The 17618-nt window shown below is 47.4% G+C and overlaps 1 protein-coding gene across 6 annotated transcripts in view; it reads right to left on the bottom strand.

Annotated features, from left to right (window-relative positions):
* The window catches only part of Syne2 (spectrin repeat containing nuclear envelope protein 2), a 310603-nt gene that overhangs the window by 66216 nt on the left and 226769 nt on the right, over nt 1–17618 (bottom strand). For all 6 annotated transcript variants that reach the window (XM_010602996.3, XM_010602997.2, XM_010602995.1 and 3 more), the window contains 9 exons: nt 16278–16474; nt 15518–15650; nt 15101–15283; nt 14540–14686; nt 12837–13013; nt 11046–11201; nt 6341–6493; nt 1885–2055; nt 1125–1255 (listed from right to left, as the gene is read on the bottom strand). In XM_010602996.3, the coding sequence (XP_010601298.1) occupies nt 1125–1255; nt 1885–2055; nt 6341–6493; nt 11046–11201; nt 12837–13013; nt 14540–14686; nt 15101–15283; nt 15518–15650; nt 16278–16474 (1448 nt within the window). The remainder of the gene's footprint in view (nt 1–1124; nt 1256–1884; nt 2056–6340; nt 6494–11045; nt 11202–12836; nt 13014–14539; nt 14687–15100; nt 15284–15517; nt 15651–16277; nt 16475–17618) is intronic.

The following is a 17618-nucleotide window of genomic DNA, read 5'->3' as shown; positions in this document are numbered from 1 at the left end:
AAATTAGGCTATTTACTTCATTTATAATGTTTAAAGAAATGACAAAACTTGACTGGCAGGAAATATCTAGGAATGTCTCTTAGGTGCAGTGTGGAGAAAGTGCCGAATTGTAGGCCTGATGGACAGTGTCTTTAGACAGGGTCTTACTTAAGTTATTTGTATGTCAAATAAAATTTGTTTCACAATTATAAAAACAAAATACTACTATGTAAAAGTTCAAATAAAGGGAATGACTTCATACATACACTGTAGAAGCTTTTGTTTCTTCCCCGTTTAATTTTAAAATATAATCCCATTCATTAATAAAAAAGAGAAGCCCTTAAGTGGCTGAACATGTGGTCTGCGACTAGTCTGTCGTATGTATGTGCAGCGGGGACCTGAACTCCCTCAGCAGCCACTGGTCGCCTCGGGTCTTGATGGTGGGTGGCCCTGATCTGGACGGGGAGCCGGGCAGATTTCTGCTCCTTCTGCGCCTCCCCTCCCACCCCTCCAACAGTCACTGGATTGGGACCCAAGGACGCCGCTGGGGGTGCGTGATTTGTCCTTCCTCTCAGTCCTGCCTCAGTGCTGGTTCGCGGCGCTGTGCGGGGAGCAAGGCTGGATGCAGTCACTCCCATACGCCACTCCTTAAGCAAATCAGCCTCAGGCCAACTTTCCTGCCCCACTCACGCAGGAGCCTGCCACAAGCGAGGGCCACAGTCCCAGGAAAGAGCTTTCAGACCCCACAAGAAGTGGGGCAGCAGAAAATTCCAGCCCCACAGATAACCTTGCCAAGAGGCAACTTAACACCTGATTATTAGGCACCTTACACGTCCAATGTGTGACGGCCCGAGCGGACTGCACATCTGCGCCCATCTAGCGAGCTTCCGCATCGGGTCCTGGTGACCTGTGACAGCCCAGGCACTGAGCACGCCTTCCGTAGGTGCCACGCTGTGACGAAGGTGTCTCTACATTGTCACCCCCAACACCACGCAAGCTGGGACTAGCGTTCGTGACCATGAGCAGTACATGAGCTCGGACAGCAGAGTAACAAGGAACCAGTCATCTCAGCGGGTTAAGAAGACCTCACAAGGCCCAACATCAAGTTATCCACTCTGTGATTCCAACTGGGTCTTAAAACACACCTTGCATGAGTGTCCTGGCATTTCTCTTCGATTATTTCAGCAACTGAGGGGCAGGACTCTCTGAGTTTGCCAATGACCTCCTGCAGTTTCTCCCAACTCCCCTCCTGGTTCTCGGCTTCATCTTGGAGACACTAAGAGAACAGAATAAGAAGGGCAGTTTCAGATGGCCCAGTGACCTCCAACTCAGGAAGCAGCTTCTCAGCAATCACTGCTACACAGGTATCACTGACACGCAGACCTTACAGGATGGGGAGAAACCATCAGGAACGGGGAGGAAACAAACGAGAAGGCATTCCTTCCTTCCTTGAAGTTGAAATGTAAGCTGAAAACAAAAACAAGCTCGTAGCATGTGCCTGTTATCCCAGACACTGGGAGGCTACGACAGGAGGATGCACATTCAAGCCCAGCCTGGGTTACTTAGGGAATTAGGGAGAACCTGTCTCAAAATGAAAAGGGCTAGGGATGGCCCTAGGTTCAATCCCCCGTACTACAAAGCAAACAAACAGCCCCAGACCAAGTGGAAACAAAAATACCTACACCAAATAAACCTAGCAAGCATTTAAATTGTGCAACAATGTGGACATGAAAATTTCAGCATATACAATAAAGGTTCACTCCGGCTATGTGATTCACTTTGGAATTTCAGGCATGGACACTGCTGATGAACACACTGTTCTGTGCTTCTCTGTGAAGAGCACACACGCACTGGTGTGCACTGCTGAGCCATGAGGCCCTGCCCTGCGCCGAGCTGTTAACTCACCTGCAGGCTCTGCACCTGGTGTGCCAAGGCCTCCAGCGACAGAGCCCCCGGCTCGCTGTGCTCCATGCGGTACCTGAAGCAGGTCACCACCATAGTCACCTCCTCACAGAGCTGGTTGTAGGTCTTCCAGTCTGCCAGCACCGACTGCATGGAGGCTCTGAGCTGGCCGACCTGTATGAAAAGCACAAACGGACCGGTCAGAAGACGTAGCTTGGAGGTTGTCTCCTTCCACAACCAACTATGTACCTGATCCGGGCCTCTTGATGGATGGGCACTAGAGGTTTTCAGTGACTTTACTGCAGCCGGGAATGGAGGTCATGCACCCAGTTCCCAGGGAAGGTCATGTTCCAGAATGGGTGAAGGGAAAAGAACCCTCGGATCAGAAGGGTCGGCACTGGAAGAGCTGGGCCTGGGAAGCGAAGCCCAGGGAAACAACATAGGGCAAGAGTGTAGATCAGCTATACTCTCTGTTAGCTTTCTGGCCTGGGAAATTATTTAATCCAAGAGGGGGCTCCCTCAGTGCTGGGGATTGGACCTTTAGAGACAGACTCTCACTATGCAGCCCAGGCTAGCCTTGAACTCATTATGTAGCTCAGGCTGGCCTTGAACTTGGGGTGATCCTCCTGCCTTAGCCTCTCAAGTGTTGGGACTACAGGCATAGGCCACCATATCTGGCTTCCCCAGCTCTTTCTACATTTTTTTTTTTTGAGACAAGGTCTCACTATGTAGTTGAGAATGATCTGGAACTCACTATGTAGCCCAGGCTGGTCTTAAATTCACAGTGATCTTCCTGCCTCAGCTTCCCGAGTGCTGGGATTACAGGCATGCACTACCATGCCCGGATCTTTCTATATTTTATTTCGAGACATGAGTTGCTAAGTTGCCCAGGTTGGGCTGGAACTTTTGATCCTGCTACCTCAGTTCCCAGAGTGCCGGCATTATAGGCCTGCGCCACTGGGCCCAGTTTAGAGTTGGTTTCTTTATCCACAAAGCAGAGATTACCAAATGGAAAAAAATAATGTCTGTGAAAATGCTCTGCAAAACTAAAAGGCATCATCATTGTACCATGGGACCCGTGTTGCCTGGCACTCTTACAAAGCAAGCACAGACTGAAGAAAAACATGACTACCAAAATGATGGGCAAGAGCAAAGTACTACAAAAGGCATATTTTCCACCAGTATATTCTGATAATGATAGAAGGAAGTAAATATCTGGTCACGTAATGAAAGTGAACTCCAATTTATCAATCATATGTAAAGTACATTTAACAACTCAATGACAAAAGACGACCAAATTAGCCCAGTGTGGTAGCGCACGCCTGTAGTTTCAGCACTCTGGAGGCTGAGGCAGGAGGATCACTGTGAATTCGAGGCCAGCCTGGGCTACATAGTGAGTTCAAGGTTCACCTGGACTACATAGAGAGTCCCTACTAAACAACAACAACAACAACAACAACAATAATGATAATAATAAAAGACAGCTAAATTAAAGAATAGGCAAAAAATCAGGATAACACTTCTCCAAAGAAGAGGTACGAAGGGCCAAGAAGACATGGAAAGAGAGCCAACATCCACAATCACTGGGCAAATGTAAATCAAATCCACTTCATAACTATGAAGTGAGACCTCACTTCGTACCACTTTGATTTTCGCCATAATAAAGAATTTAGGTAATTAAGTAAGGATGTGGAAAAGTTTGATGGCTCTCCAAAAAGTTACAGTTACCACAAGACTAACAATTGTACTCGTGGATATCTACCTAAGCACACTGAAAGCCTAAGCCTATGTTCAGAGAAAAACCTGTACACAAATGTTTATAGCAGCAGCACAGTTCATGATAGCCTACACTGGAAATAACCCAGATGCTCATCAGCTGGTGGATGCACAAACTCAATGTGACGTACCAATACAAGGGAGCATGACCGAGTCACAGCAACAGCTGAATCACCCAATACAACAGCACTGATCTCGGGATGGAGGCGGAGCTCAGTGGTCACTGACTCTGGGAAGTTGAGGGATGGACAATCTATGCTTATACTCTCTACATTTTAAAAATAATTCTTTACTGAGACATAATTCATACCCTAGGCAATTCACCTACGTAAAAGTGTGCCATCGCCGTAACCACCTTTAGGACATTTCTCCACTCCAGAAGAAATGCCTTACACATTAGCAGCCCTCCTCTTCAGCCACCACTAATCTACTTTCCATCTCTATAGATCTGCTGAATTATTTCACACACTTTTGTAACCAGCTTCTTTCACTCAGCAAAATAATGTCTTTAAAGCCATCCAAGTTCTATAATATACTGGTACATCCTTCCCAGTACAGATGTGTCATATTCCATGGGTAGATACACTGTATTTTACTGATACATTCACAGACTGATGGACAATGGGCTGTTTCCACTCTCGGGCTATTATGAATTATGCTGCTATAATCACTGATGTTCAAGTTTTTGGTGTGAATGCTTTCATTTCTTTCGATTACTTAAGTATGGGTGGAATTACTGAGTCAAATGGTAACTATTAGTCAGGGTTTGCAAGGGAACTGATTTAACATAGGACACAAAATTGACAGGATTATTTTAAAATATTCATTCAAAAAGTCAAATGCAGAGGAGTGCAAGAGATCTGTCCACATGCTAGAGACCAGAAAAATCTAGCCGAAGGCCTGGATCCCATGACAATGCCCCACACGAGTCCAGTGGAAGGCCTAGAGCTCACAGCAATGCCCCACACAAGTCCTTATCACGGATCTGCACTGGGAAGGCCCAAGGCCCATGGTGGAAACTACAAAGCCCGTGCTGGAGGGGTGAAGGGTCTGTACCACCAGGCTGAGGGATCTGCACCGGAGCCAGGAGGTGACACTCGAGGCAAAGACCAGAAGTCCCTTGAAGAGAACAGCAGCCATTCCTGGTGACAGCAAGGGTCGGAGTTCCTCCTCAGACCGGAACAGCCAAGTTCTTATCGGGAAATCTAGCCAGGGCGAGCTTCTCCAGGAAAATCTTTAGCATACGATCCTCCAGTTCTTGTATGCCGTGGGTTTTCCATGTCCAGAACCATGCTGATTCAGTTCAGCCGGGCATTTCAAGTTGACCATTAATTAATCCACTACATCTTTAACCATTTGAGGAAATGGCACATTATTTTCTAGCTGCACCCCCCATGGGAGGGACTGAGCCTTTGCACTGGGTTACATGTCCAGCCCATTTTACTGTTTGATTGACTGACTGGTACCGGGGATCAAACTCAGAACCTTGAGCTTGTGAGGCAGGTGGCGGCACCACAGAGCTAAATTCCCGGCCCTTGAACACACTTATAAATTTTGAGACAGGGTCTTTCTAAGTCACGAAGCTGCCCAGGCTGGGCTTGAACTTGCAGTCCTGCTTTAGCCCCCCAGAGTGCTGGGGTTACTGGCCCCACGTGTCACCACATCCAGTACAGGGGTTTAGTTATGGACTCTCAGTTCGATCCCACTGATCTGTATGTCTAACTTTGACGACAACCTCACTATCTGCATGCTTTTTTACATGCATCACCTCAATTTCCCCTCTCTATTTTCATTGTATCGTAACTCCTGTGATTATGTTCATGGGCACTCTTCCCTGGGCCTGGGAACTCATTTATTCTCCTGCTTATCTTACTCTGGTCAGTGAGCACAGGGATTCACGTCTAACAAATGCCCAAACAGCGGCACTTGGGGAAGAAGTGAGGCTGGATGTCGCCTGTGGATTTCATCCATACAGCTAATTCCCAATGCCCCTCGGAACAAATGGCTGAAACCAGGCTTCGGCAGATGACACACAGCCCACTGTGCGGACGCTGGAGGGAACGTGGGCCGCTGTGGAGTTGGTTAGTAGTTTTTGTCCTTTGTTGTGGGGAAATGCGGGCTGCAATGTCTGGAGATGCTGTTCCCTCTCCCACTGGGTACCGTCCCTGGAGACCTTGATGTGCCTTTCATAAGATCCAGGTGGCCTGCCTGCCCCTTTCCGCTGTATGTTCTCCTCACTGGGCTGTGTCCCCAGAGGACACACTCTGTGCTCACCGCACTCCCGGCTCACCAGGGCTGTGACTCAGGACCACAGCGCACTCAGCCGCGCGTGGGGAACCCCAGCTGCTTCTCCAGAGCTATCTTTATATCTGGCTAGGAAACACCACCAGACAACGCCGGGCTGGGCACAGGGGGCATTTATGTCTGAATGAGTAGAGCAGACACAACAAAGATAGCCGAGTGGGTTTCCTGCCTGGCAGCGATGGAGGAGGGAATGGTGGCTTTGCCTTGAATTCTTCAACACATAAAATGGGATTGGAAATGTTTCACTCCGCTTCAATACTTTCCTCGGCATCTTTTCGGTTTTTGGTACAGAGCAAGTCTCCACAATTAAAGAACAATAACCACAACACATAAAAGACGACATGAAGAGAGACAGCACACTTCAAACAAGTCTTATTACCTGGTCCATCACCCTGCTCCTCTTCTGGAACAAGCCCTCGACTCCAGATGCCGGATCTTCCAACAATGGCGCAGCGCCACTCTGCGAAGCTGGGTGGCTTTGTCTCAACTCCTCCAGGGATTTAGATTTACTTGCGAGTTGATTTTCTATGTCCTGGAACGGCGGGGGGAAAAGGTTTTCAATGCAGAGTATTACAAAACAATAAGGTGGGCCAGGGATTTAGCTCAGTGGTTCCACTGCCTGCTTCACAAGCGCAAGGACCCAAGACCCTAGTACCAGAAAACAAAATAAAACAAATCAATAAGGTACAGTACACTGGGGTTTACTCTTTTCAAGTGAAAAAGAAACACTGCTGGAGTATATAATTACAGTGTTAGAGCAAAGACACTTTTATCGTAACACAATCATCATCTGATTTTATATTCCACGGCTTTTTATTTTAGGAGACTCTAAACAACATGTCATTTTCCACACGATAACGTAGAGTCCAGCACAACAGGTCCTTGCTGCACATGGCCCCGGGCTGGCTGTCTGCACAGACCTCAGTCACCACACCCCCAAGTCCCTGCTGCCTGGCAAAGGGCGATGACACCTATACTTCGTGTAGCTTAGAGCCCTGAAGAAACCACAAGCAGGAGGTGCTCAGACACCTGATGTAAAGCATCACGGAATGACAGGTCACAGAATCGGCAGTCCAGACAGTAACGGCTGTAGCATCCTTTTGCACCTCTTCGTATGAATTTACTCCTAAAAGGCAGCCTTAACTTACTCCACTTTTTACCTGTATATTTTCTAGAAACCCACAGGGTTCCACTACTAGAAAAGAGACCGAGGGACGCCAGTCTGAAGACAGAGCTGATGTGCAGGAGGCCAGCAGCAAACCTTCCAGGCCTCACAGGGGAAGGGGCGACAGGCACAGCTCAAGGCTGGGCTGGGATCCAGTTGAGAAAACATCTGCACTTTTCCCTCCTTTTTTTTGGTTATGCTGGAGATCGAACCCAAGGCCTTGTGCATACTGAACACGCACGCTGCCACTCAGCTGCACCCTAGTCCTCTTTTCAAAAACTGTTCAAGAACTGCCAGGGTGCTACGGAACATCTGTGCTCACTTCCTTTGGCACCACACAGCTTTCCACCCACACAGTGTGTGAACCTATGGTCTCCCACATCTGTCTCTAAGATCTTTAAAAAAACCCAAGAAATTCCGCTTTCTAAAAACCATATCTGTCCAAAGAATCACTAAGGGTTCAGGAGGAAAGACGAAGGTGAGTTCCTTGGGGGCAAGGGTCACTGGGCAGGTGGCCGCGTCTGTGCCCTGGTGAGGGACGAGTGCCTTGCGCTAACCTCGCAGTGTGGCCCTGACATCTGCGCCCTGTAACGGTCACATCCCAGAGGGCACTCGAGAAATACTGAAGTCACAAACTTTAAATCAACGCACATCAGGAATATTCTGGACTGAAGAGTACAAAAAAGAGGGAAAGAAATCCATTCCTTACGAAACCGACGACTGGAGTGGAGGGTAGGGCTGGGAGGCCAGTGAGGGAGAGGGAGGCACCTGCCACCTCCTCTCTCCCCGCCACGCGAGCATCACTGGTGTGCCGTCCAGGAGCTCACGTGCAGCGGGTTTCTCAGGTTTTCTTGTCATGGCTGGGTTGTAAAAGCGCCCAGCAAGCAAGCTGCTCTGCAGCAGCCCCGCCAGTGAGCGCTTCTGCTCCTCACCCCAATCATACCCGACAGCCTCACCCCCTGTCCTTTATCACCAACCCGAAGCTGACATTTTCCTTTGTAAGGTTAAGCCTAAAACTCTCTGAAAATAGTGAAACCCTCCCCTCCTTCGAGTTCATAAGACAGTCTTCATGAAGGCCGAACTAAGGATTTTCAAAACCACTTCTATGACAGTAAAAGTTGTCACATTTGCTGTACAACAGCGGTGGTGACCCCGGGGCACGTGCGCTGCAGCAGGCTGTCTGTTATCACTGAAATCTCTAAATGGTTCACCATGACCGCTCTAAATAAGGACAACAGGTGAAAAAAACACTATTTAGTAGAGTTAGAGGAAAACCACACACACACAAAACTGCAAGAAAGTATAAAGAGTAGCTATGGTAATAACAGCCCACGAAAACATACACGCAAGGAAAAAATTCTTGCTTTTCTCCCCAGAATAACATGGCCATCACCCAGGGGTCCTATACTTGGACCTTGCTCCCTCAGATTTGCTAGAGCTTTTTAAAGTTTCTCAACTCCTACCTCACTAGGAAAGTAATTCATCTTACCTTCCATCTCAGTTTACGTTCTAGACATAAAACACAGTGGGCCACAGAAATCCCTTGGTAATCATTAGGATCCACTAGAATCTCAAAGTCCTCCCTCACTTTCATATTGCTTCTGTGAGAAACTGTGTTAAACCTTTTAAAAACATCTAAATTCCTCTGAAATGATTCTGAATGAACTTCTGTTGGCTCTGGTCGCTTATCGCCCGGCAGAAGTAGACTTGAGAGATTAATAATGTCATCTCAAACCTCACCATTCTAGTGAACTACACAGTTTTCCATGACAATTAGGATGCATAAAACTTGGTCTCTTCCCACAGAATGTTTCAATCCTGACTTAGTGCTTCGTGAATTCCAACCCTCCCAATCACTAGAGTACAGCCGCTTTAGCTAGCTCTGTGTTTTGGTGTTTTTCTGGAATTGAAGATTGAATTCAGGGTCTTTGCACTGAGCTACATTCCAGCGCTTTTTATTTATCTATTCATTTTATTTCGAGACAGGGTTTCACTAAGACACTGAATCACCCAGTTCGGCCTTAAACCTGTCATCCTCCTGCCTCGGCCTCCCAGAGTGCTAGGATTACAAGCAGGCGCCACCATGCCTGGCTCCCTGTGTGGTTTTGTATCCAGTCTAATCTCCCAAAATTATAGCTGCCTAATGGGACCACAAAGATAACAGACTGCTTCTGGAGCAGTGACACCTCTGCTCTGTGCAAAGACAGTGCTGACGGCGGGTCAAGGAGCATAGATCTGGGCTTCACTGAGCCATTCGCTGTCTGAGCCGCTTGCTAGTAAGTTTCCACAGATGTCAGACCTTTGTCTTTCCCCATTCCTGCCAGTGCGGGGATCAAACCCAGGGTGTTGTGGTGGTGGGCAAATGTTCCACCGTGAGCCAGCCTCACAGCTCTGGGACCTGCTTAGTTACAACTTGCTGAGGGGGCAGAGGAGGGGTGGATTTATCCGGACTCAAACACGTCCCACGGCTAGCACTCATCAGGACAGAGCTAAAGGCGAGAACAGCACAGACTTGCTTGGGTTACACGGTTAGAGGCCGCAACGGTCTGTCTGCAACCTGCAGGGGAGGGGAGGTCTCGGAGGGCCCGGAGTGCCACTCTCAACACTGAACCTCACTCTGCAGGTGACGTGGAGACAGCGAAGGATTTTCCAATGGGACACTGCTGCGACCTCCTGCATTTCAGAAGTGTCGCTCTGACGCAGTAAGAAGGCGTCCAAGGGAAAGAGGGCAGGGGCGGCAGGCAGCTGAAAGGCTGCAGGGTCGCGCGGCCTGTGCCAGTGTGGACCGACTACACAGTGGGAGCCGCTGGGAGACCTAACGTGCTCCTGCAGGGACAGAGAGGCAAGGACGGAAGCTGCCTCCGAAAAGGACAGTCACCAGGGGCCGAGGAGCCTAAGCTTCCAGGGACGAAGGACGCTGTCAACCACGTGGCTTAGGGACACCAAGCAGAGATGGACAGTGAGGAGCCAGGACAGGAAATGAGCCCCCGAAAGCCCTGTGAGGGCGGTTGTGTCCTTTACGTCTTTCATGTCCTGTGCTATCCTGTCAGCATCTCAGCAGAGCTGGGGTCTGACGCGGCTTCCCAGCCCCTGTGCTCATTCGTAGGTGAGGAAGCAGCACAGTGACAGCTGTGGGGCCTGGCAGGGAGCGGGTCGCCCCTCAGAAAGTGCTGAGGGGGGACCGGGCCCTAGGGGAGGGGCTGTCTCAGGCCACACTCACACACCCGGATGAGCCTTGGACACCGGCCCAAGGGACAAGAGGTCCCTTAAAACAGAAGAAAATGATATCCCTCCAATGAAACATACAACAAAATACCAAAAATAATGGGAAATTCAGAGTAATTTTGCCAGTAGTGGGCGAAGTAATAAAGAACACCAAAACCGGGAAGCACTTAGGTCAAAATTCTCTGTGAATATCTTCTCCCGTTGGGAGTAACTAATACTTATATCACAGAAGAGCAGCAGTGACCAGGAAAATACCTTCTCGTGATCTAAAACAGCACTTTGCAACTGTGTAAAACCCAGGGACGAAGACGAGCACAAGGTCCCAGGTTCGATCCCAGGTACCAAAACAAAAAACAAAAAAAACAACCCATGAAATCTCTAAGGAATTAAGTACGGTCACAGCTTTCACAAGATGGAATGCCAAGTAGCCCAGGTGTGCAGTTGGTGGCTCAGCTGGGGTAGTGCATGGATGCCCCGCGGGACAAAAGTGCTCTTCTCTGTGCGATACAATTGCCTAAGGGTGCCTCTCTCAGGACACAATCCTGTCTCTGGGCCACACGCGACGACATGTGCAGGGTGGGGTGAAGGAGTCTCCTGATGCTCTAGAACCCAACCCTCTTCCTGGAGCAGGTGTGGGGACCGTGGAGGCCGACGGCGCCGTGTGGTACGGGGCGGGCCGCTGTCCGCTCCTCACCTGACAGTCCAGGAGCTGCTTGTCAATGGAGATCACGCTGGCAGGTTTTTGTAAAGTTTTCAGTCTCTCTTCTTGTGCCTCCAACCAGGTATTCAAAATTTGTACCTTGTTTTCATGCTCAGTGATGCTTTCCAAAAGTTGTTCTAAATGTTGTATCTGTAAGTGGTAAATAAAAAGACGATGAAAAATATCTTTAAACCTCAATGCTTAAAAAATGTGATGGAATGATAGGGTATTTTGAAAATGAGTTTTTTTCTTCTCAAATTTCTAATGTTTTGCATAAGATAGACTGATAATTTTAGAATCAAGATTAATTAAGTCAGCAAATAGGATTTCAATTCTTCCTTTAAAAAAACTCACATTTTTAAAAACTCACATTTTAAGTAAAAGCTAATCTGCTGAGACAGCTGGCTGTTTCGGAATTTCATAATAGCTTTACAAAAATAAAATGATGTTGCTAACCTTCAATGTGTTTTCACATCCTCTATTAATACAAGTGCAGCTTAAGGAAATTTTCTTTCCCCAGGCTCTCTTCATTAGAGTTGCTTAAAATTTTCCATCAGTACTAACAATATCACAAATTGTTCATCAATGTAATAATCAGTTTTAATCCCATGATTCTTTCTACATCTAATTTTTATGAAATAGCAACAGTACAAAGCAAGTTTTTTAGATGCTGCAAGCACCCACTGTCGTCACACGTGTTGATATGAGTTTTTAAAGACTGCCCAATAGCTTATCAAATGGACCCAGTATCATCGTTTTGTTTTGTTTTGAGATAAGGTCCTGCTATGTAGTTCACGCTGGCCTTGAACTCACTGTGCAGCTCAGGCTGGCCTTGAACTTGGGGCGATCTTCCGATCTCAGCCTCCCAAGTGCTGGGATAACAGGTGTGTACCAGCACACCCAGCTGCACAGAGTATCATTTGACTAGTTATTCCCTTAACATTGGAAATTAAGGTGTTGTACATTTTTATAAGTAAAAATAATGTTGAATCCTTTGTGCACAGCTTTCATTTTGGAAGGGTTGTCTGCTTTAAAATAAATATCTAACAGCTGGATTGTGAGGTTGAGATAAGATGATCTGAGTGGTTTAAATTTTCCCAGGGCTTTCCAAATGAATATTTAAAATACTACGATAACAGCAACATTATATCTTTGAGCTATCTGAGCTACGTCTGTTCTTGTTGTTTGTCCATGTACTTGAATCTTTTTTTTTGGTTCCGGGGATCAAACTCAAGACCTCGAACTTGCAAGGCAGGCGGCAGAACCACTGAGCTAAATCCTTGGCCCAAGTACTTGAATCTTAATTGCAAAAATCTACTTGTACACATTATCCACACAGAAAAGAGATCAATAATTTGATACTACCAATATAAATACATATATATTTTTTCAGTAATACTTTTTTTTCATCTTTTCTGAGGATCACGAAGTGAAAAATCTATCAAAAAGTCACACGAATTTTCCTTCCTTTTCATAATCATTTCAAAGCCGAAATAGCTTTGCCCCTTTTGAACGTGTGCTCTCACAGAAAATGTCAAAAGCTCTGTACTTTTAGTAGCCTGACATAAAACTCAACATCTTAAATAAAATTTCTTCACCTGCCTAAATCAATTTCCCACTAAGAAATCTCAACAGAATGACTGTCATACTGTGTTGTATGTCCCCACGGAAGACACTGAAACATAGGACTGACAAAGGGGCTACGATTATGAATTAACTATCTGAACATCTTTTGCAAAGTGGCATTTTGCAAGGTCCAAACTGCGATTGTGGCCCCGAGCCCACCTTTTGATTCAGGGTTCCGTGTACTCGGTGCCATTGGCAGTTCAGCTCCCCAAGGTGCTCTGCAAACTCTGTCCTTTCATAGCGCTTGCTTTCTACATCACAGGTGCTTAACTGAAGTAGTGACTGGTTAACAAAGTCAACGATCCATTGTTTGTAGTCCATTTCCTTTCTTAACTCCTAGAACACACAAACAGGTACAATTAAACACCCAAAGCCTGAACGGCTCTCCCCTAGTTGTCCTCTAGGGGGCGGCCCTCTCCCATCCATCAACCCTGGGGCCACTGAGGCATTACCTTCCACCCCATCCAAACCCCATCAAGGAGCTGCTTTACGGAAGTGAAATTCTTTCTTGTGAATGACACATTCCTTGGGAACACAGAGACTGGCTGACTGAAACTGTGTGAAAGTCCAAGGGATCTGTTGTCAGCCGAGGAACATCAGAACGCCGGTTCCGACAGATGGTTCCTGTGAGAGGCTGCCTGAGAGTAATGCTGGATTCTGGGCCACCCTGAGACTTATAGGGAACATAACAAGGGAAAAAGAAGTTCCGATTCTCCAGGAAACCCAGGATACTTTGAAGAACTCTGCTAATTTAAGCAGCTTCCGATGGGAGAGAGTCTAGGCCTCCCCAGGCAGACTGAACTATGTGGCGCTTCTACAGCGATCCTAAGCCCACCCAGGGCTGGCAAGGCTGCTACCTGTTGGGTTTTATCCAGGAATGTTCTGGAACCTCCCATGGAGGCTTCCGGGGGAACTATGTGGTATGTGCTAGGTTACTGGAGCTTGGGTAACCCTTTTCAAGACTAGGAAGGGACAATATATCAAAATATCTTCCTCTGCTATCACACTCGGCCATTAAGCCATTCTTCATCTGCCTGTCAGAGATTAGCTCCATCAGCCGGCAGGTGTGTGACAGCAAGGGCTAGGTTCTTCGTTCAGCTCTGTGTTTCCCGTGGCCAGCACACTGCCCAGCATGCAATAATACTGCATGTGCCTTGTTCAGTGCTAATTAAAATTACTTGAAGTTAAAAATCACGAAGGAGGCCACGGTCATACTATTTGCAGAAGGGTGCAAGCTTTCTCTTCCTTATTCTCAAAGAACATTTATTAACACCTGCTGGAGGTGAGACACTGGGCGGGCTACTTTGGGGGAGGTGAAGGACAGCCCCAACTTTCAAAAAGCTCTGTCAAGGTGGGGAGACAGCCAAGGAAACCAATGATTATTACACTGAGTGACAGAAACTAGCAACGGCATCACGGAGACATCTCGTCGAGCAGTCGGCTAACCCTGCCGGAAGGGCCAGGGTGGATTTGTTAGTGGGGAGGACTTGAGCTGGTCCGTGAAGAGCAGGGAGGGGAGTCCTGCGGCTGCTGGGGAAGGCAGCACTGCAGCCTGCTCACAAGCACGAGGAGGGAGAGCTCCCGGGGCGGCTCAGGGACCTGTCCTCATCTCACCCGCACGAGGTCACCTGGGCTCAGGGAAAGCTTAGACTGCCCCACGGCAGTGGGCGCTACAAAGGAGAGTAAGTGCGATGAAGGCGAGTCGCGGAATTCCTGTCTCTAGAATTGTCCCCACCCTGCGTCCTAAACCCAGAATTAGATTTTCCGAGTTACATCCCCCACGTCTCTTGGTTCAGCATTTCCCCTCCTCATTTGCGATCTGCCTTCGTGTTTACTAGAAAGACCTCAGCTCGTGTGATTACCTTGAGCTTCTGAAGAAGTCCTTTCACTTGAGATGCAGAACTTGGAGAGCACACAGATTCCTCCTCCGCCATTGGGAGCTCCACGCTGCTCAACCAGCTAATCATCTCTGCGATTGCGTGACGAGACGGCAGTTTCTCCATCTGAAGCTGCAAGGACAAAATGATTTTCACCTAATTACCTGCAGTTAACAAAAATGAATCGGGGCATCACGAAAGATGATATCTGGTTTGGATAAGAGGTCTTGCTACATAATTATGCAGGTTACCCACAAAAACAAACCCAGAATATGAGCTTAGAATAAATGACCCCCAAACAATGATAAAGACCTTCATATAAATGGAGACAGTGGCACAGATAAACCGAGAAATAAAGTAATTAAGCCTGATTTCTTTCTTAAGAAAGATCTCATTGGAAGAGTCCAGTAATTAAGACCTGTATTCAGCGGTGCCAGGGAAAAATAGGTGGTGTCAATGAAAATTATTGAGTCAGAAAAATAATTTTAAAAGAGTTGTCAGCTACCAAGTGAATGCTAATCAAACGCGGGGTCTTTCAACATTTACCTGGTGAAGCTTTTCCTGAATATCAGGCAGCTGAGTGATGAGCTCTGTCCATTTCTGTTCAAATTGGGCTAAGGAAGCGCGCAGTGTGGCAGTGTCTGCCTCTTTGAGGTGAAGAAGTTGGTTCCCGGTACTCACAACTGCAGTCTTCAGGGAGGACTTTTCGTCAACTTCCTTTGAAAATTCCTTGAAGGAAACAGTTTTAAAGATCACAGACGTTTGAAATGCAAACAGGGTCAGAACAACAGGCTGGCAGGCAAACTGAACACAGTCCACGAAGCACCCTCCGCCGCCCCGTTCACTCTCCTGTCAGGCACCGCTCCAGACGGGAGATTTACACCAGAGGCAGAGGGGATGCAGATTCTCGGGCCGCCTTCCCGCCGACTGGGCCTGATCGGAGCATACCCTACTGGAACTTACAAAAAACTTCCTTATATTGCTTCGGATGGTATCCAAGTCCTGAGACACATTGAGGGACTGTTCTTTCCAGTAATTCAAAGTTTGCTGAGACGATTCCAACCACTTGGTCAGCTCATCCGAATCCCTGTTATAACTAACAGGGGCAAGGCAGGAGAGAAGATTAGAATCGTCCTCTGGTGACGTACACCGCTAGCACATTTTCCTCTTACTCTAGCCTTATCGTTCAGAAAACAGTGACATTTATCCGATGAAAATATCCAAACCCAGTACCGCCCTTTCAGAACCTGAGGCAGCCAGCCTTCTGAGAGGAGAAGGAGGCTTAGACATTTTGTCTTTCTACCATCCTCACATGGTTCAGCGTTACCCTCTGAAGAATTCAAAAGACTTTGTCAAATGATTCTGTGAGTTAAAATCATTTAATTTTGTTCAAGTTCTGAAACTTTATAAGGAGGGCAGGGGAACTGGAACATCCCGGTATAAAGGTAACTTGTAAGTCATTTTATAACACAACTCCTAGTTTTTTGTACAAATAGGTAAATATTCCTAGCAAGTTTATTGCACACTATCCCAGGTCTAGCAAACCGATAGCAGAGACCAATACTGGGTCCCATTTGACCCAGAAGGAGATGCAACAGCTTCAGGTTGTTGATGCGAACACAAGAGAAGCAGTGGTCCACGTGCAAAATTTAGGTGATTACAGAATCCCCCCAAGGTCTTCTCCACAGCAAAACGCCAGCCAGTCCATCCTCAGGCACTGTACCTGAGCAGATGCTTGAGCAGCGTTTGCAGCCTGTGGAGCTCGTGGTCAGACTTCCTGTCCAGCGCCAGCCCCTGCTCCTCCAGCCGGGCGATCCGGCCCTCCAGCTCCGGACAGCTCACACACGCTGCCAGCTGCCTGCCTTCACTCAGGGTTTGGTACAGCCGGGTGTGCTTTCCTTCAATATTCCTTTTTATTTGCTAATACAAGGCATGGGGTGAGTTATTTGAAAGAGAATAAAATCTGTCAATCTCCTCACATGTACTTGCTTTAGAAACATACATCACAAGCTACAGAAAAACGTTGATACTTTCCCCCTTTCCAGGACTGAAGCCTCACTGGAGAGACAGGATGGGCAGTTTACTGGTCACCTTTCACGACAGGGTCTGGTGAACGCATTTCTACAGAGCAGTTGCAACTCCATACACTTACTGTACGTGGACAAGAGACCACAAATCTGCATTTACTTTTATTTTTTTGGGGGGGGTATCAGGGATCGAACTTACGTTTGTGAGGCAGGCGTGGAGCCACTGAGCTAAATCCCCAGCCCAGATTTGCTTTGTGTGTGTGTGTGTGTGTGTGTGTGTGTTCGTATTTTTCCCTGATGCTGGGATTGAACCTAGGGCCTTGTGCATGCTAGGTAAGCATTCTACTGCTGAGCTACATCCTTTGCTCAAATTTGTGCATTCAGATCTGACAATTAATAAAAACAAAACAAAATAAACAAAAAAACCTAAGCTGGTTCTCGCTCTCCTTTCTTTCACACGAGATCTTGCAGCGTTGCCCACACTGGCCTTCAACACCCGCACTCCAGGGGCCCTCCTATCTCACTCTCCCAAGTAGCTGGAACTACAGGCCTGTGTTACCCTGCCTGGCTTTTAGACAGCTTTCGTTTGACCAAAGTATTATTTTGAAAATTATAACATTTTATATCCAATTTGCATAAAATAAAGAAATCAGGATTTCCAGTGCCTCCGGAAAACTGCTTGGAAGATGGAGCATCCCCAGGTGGCAGCCCGCTGGACCCTGCAGCCACAGGCCTGCTCCAGAGGGGCCTGCGCTCTCAGCCTGCCCTCCCTAGTACCCGCCTCACTGCAGACCCGACCAGCGTTCCTCATTCCTGTGCTCCTGCCTGATCCCCAGGGACACTGTAGCCTAGACATGGAGATGAACAGGAAAGTGATTTTCTGGTATCTGCAATTTGAAATACTAGGGGAAATAATCACTTCTTGGGTCTTCTGAATGAAAGGATTCAGTAGGGAGACAGGAAGAGAACTTTAAAGGAATAAATTAAAACACATGGCCGGGCATGGTGGCGCACACCTGCAATCCCAGCACTCAGGA

This window comes from Fukomys damarensis, unplaced genomic scaffold, assembly GCF_012274545.1.
Source record: "Fukomys damarensis isolate Sample0158 unplaced genomic scaffold, DMR_v1.0_HiC HiC_scaffold_21, whole genome shotgun sequence".
NCBI classification, from domain to species: Eukaryota; Metazoa; Chordata; class Mammalia; order Rodentia; family Bathyergidae; genus Fukomys; species Fukomys damarensis.
This window is presented reverse-complemented; position numbering and strand designations above follow the sequence as displayed.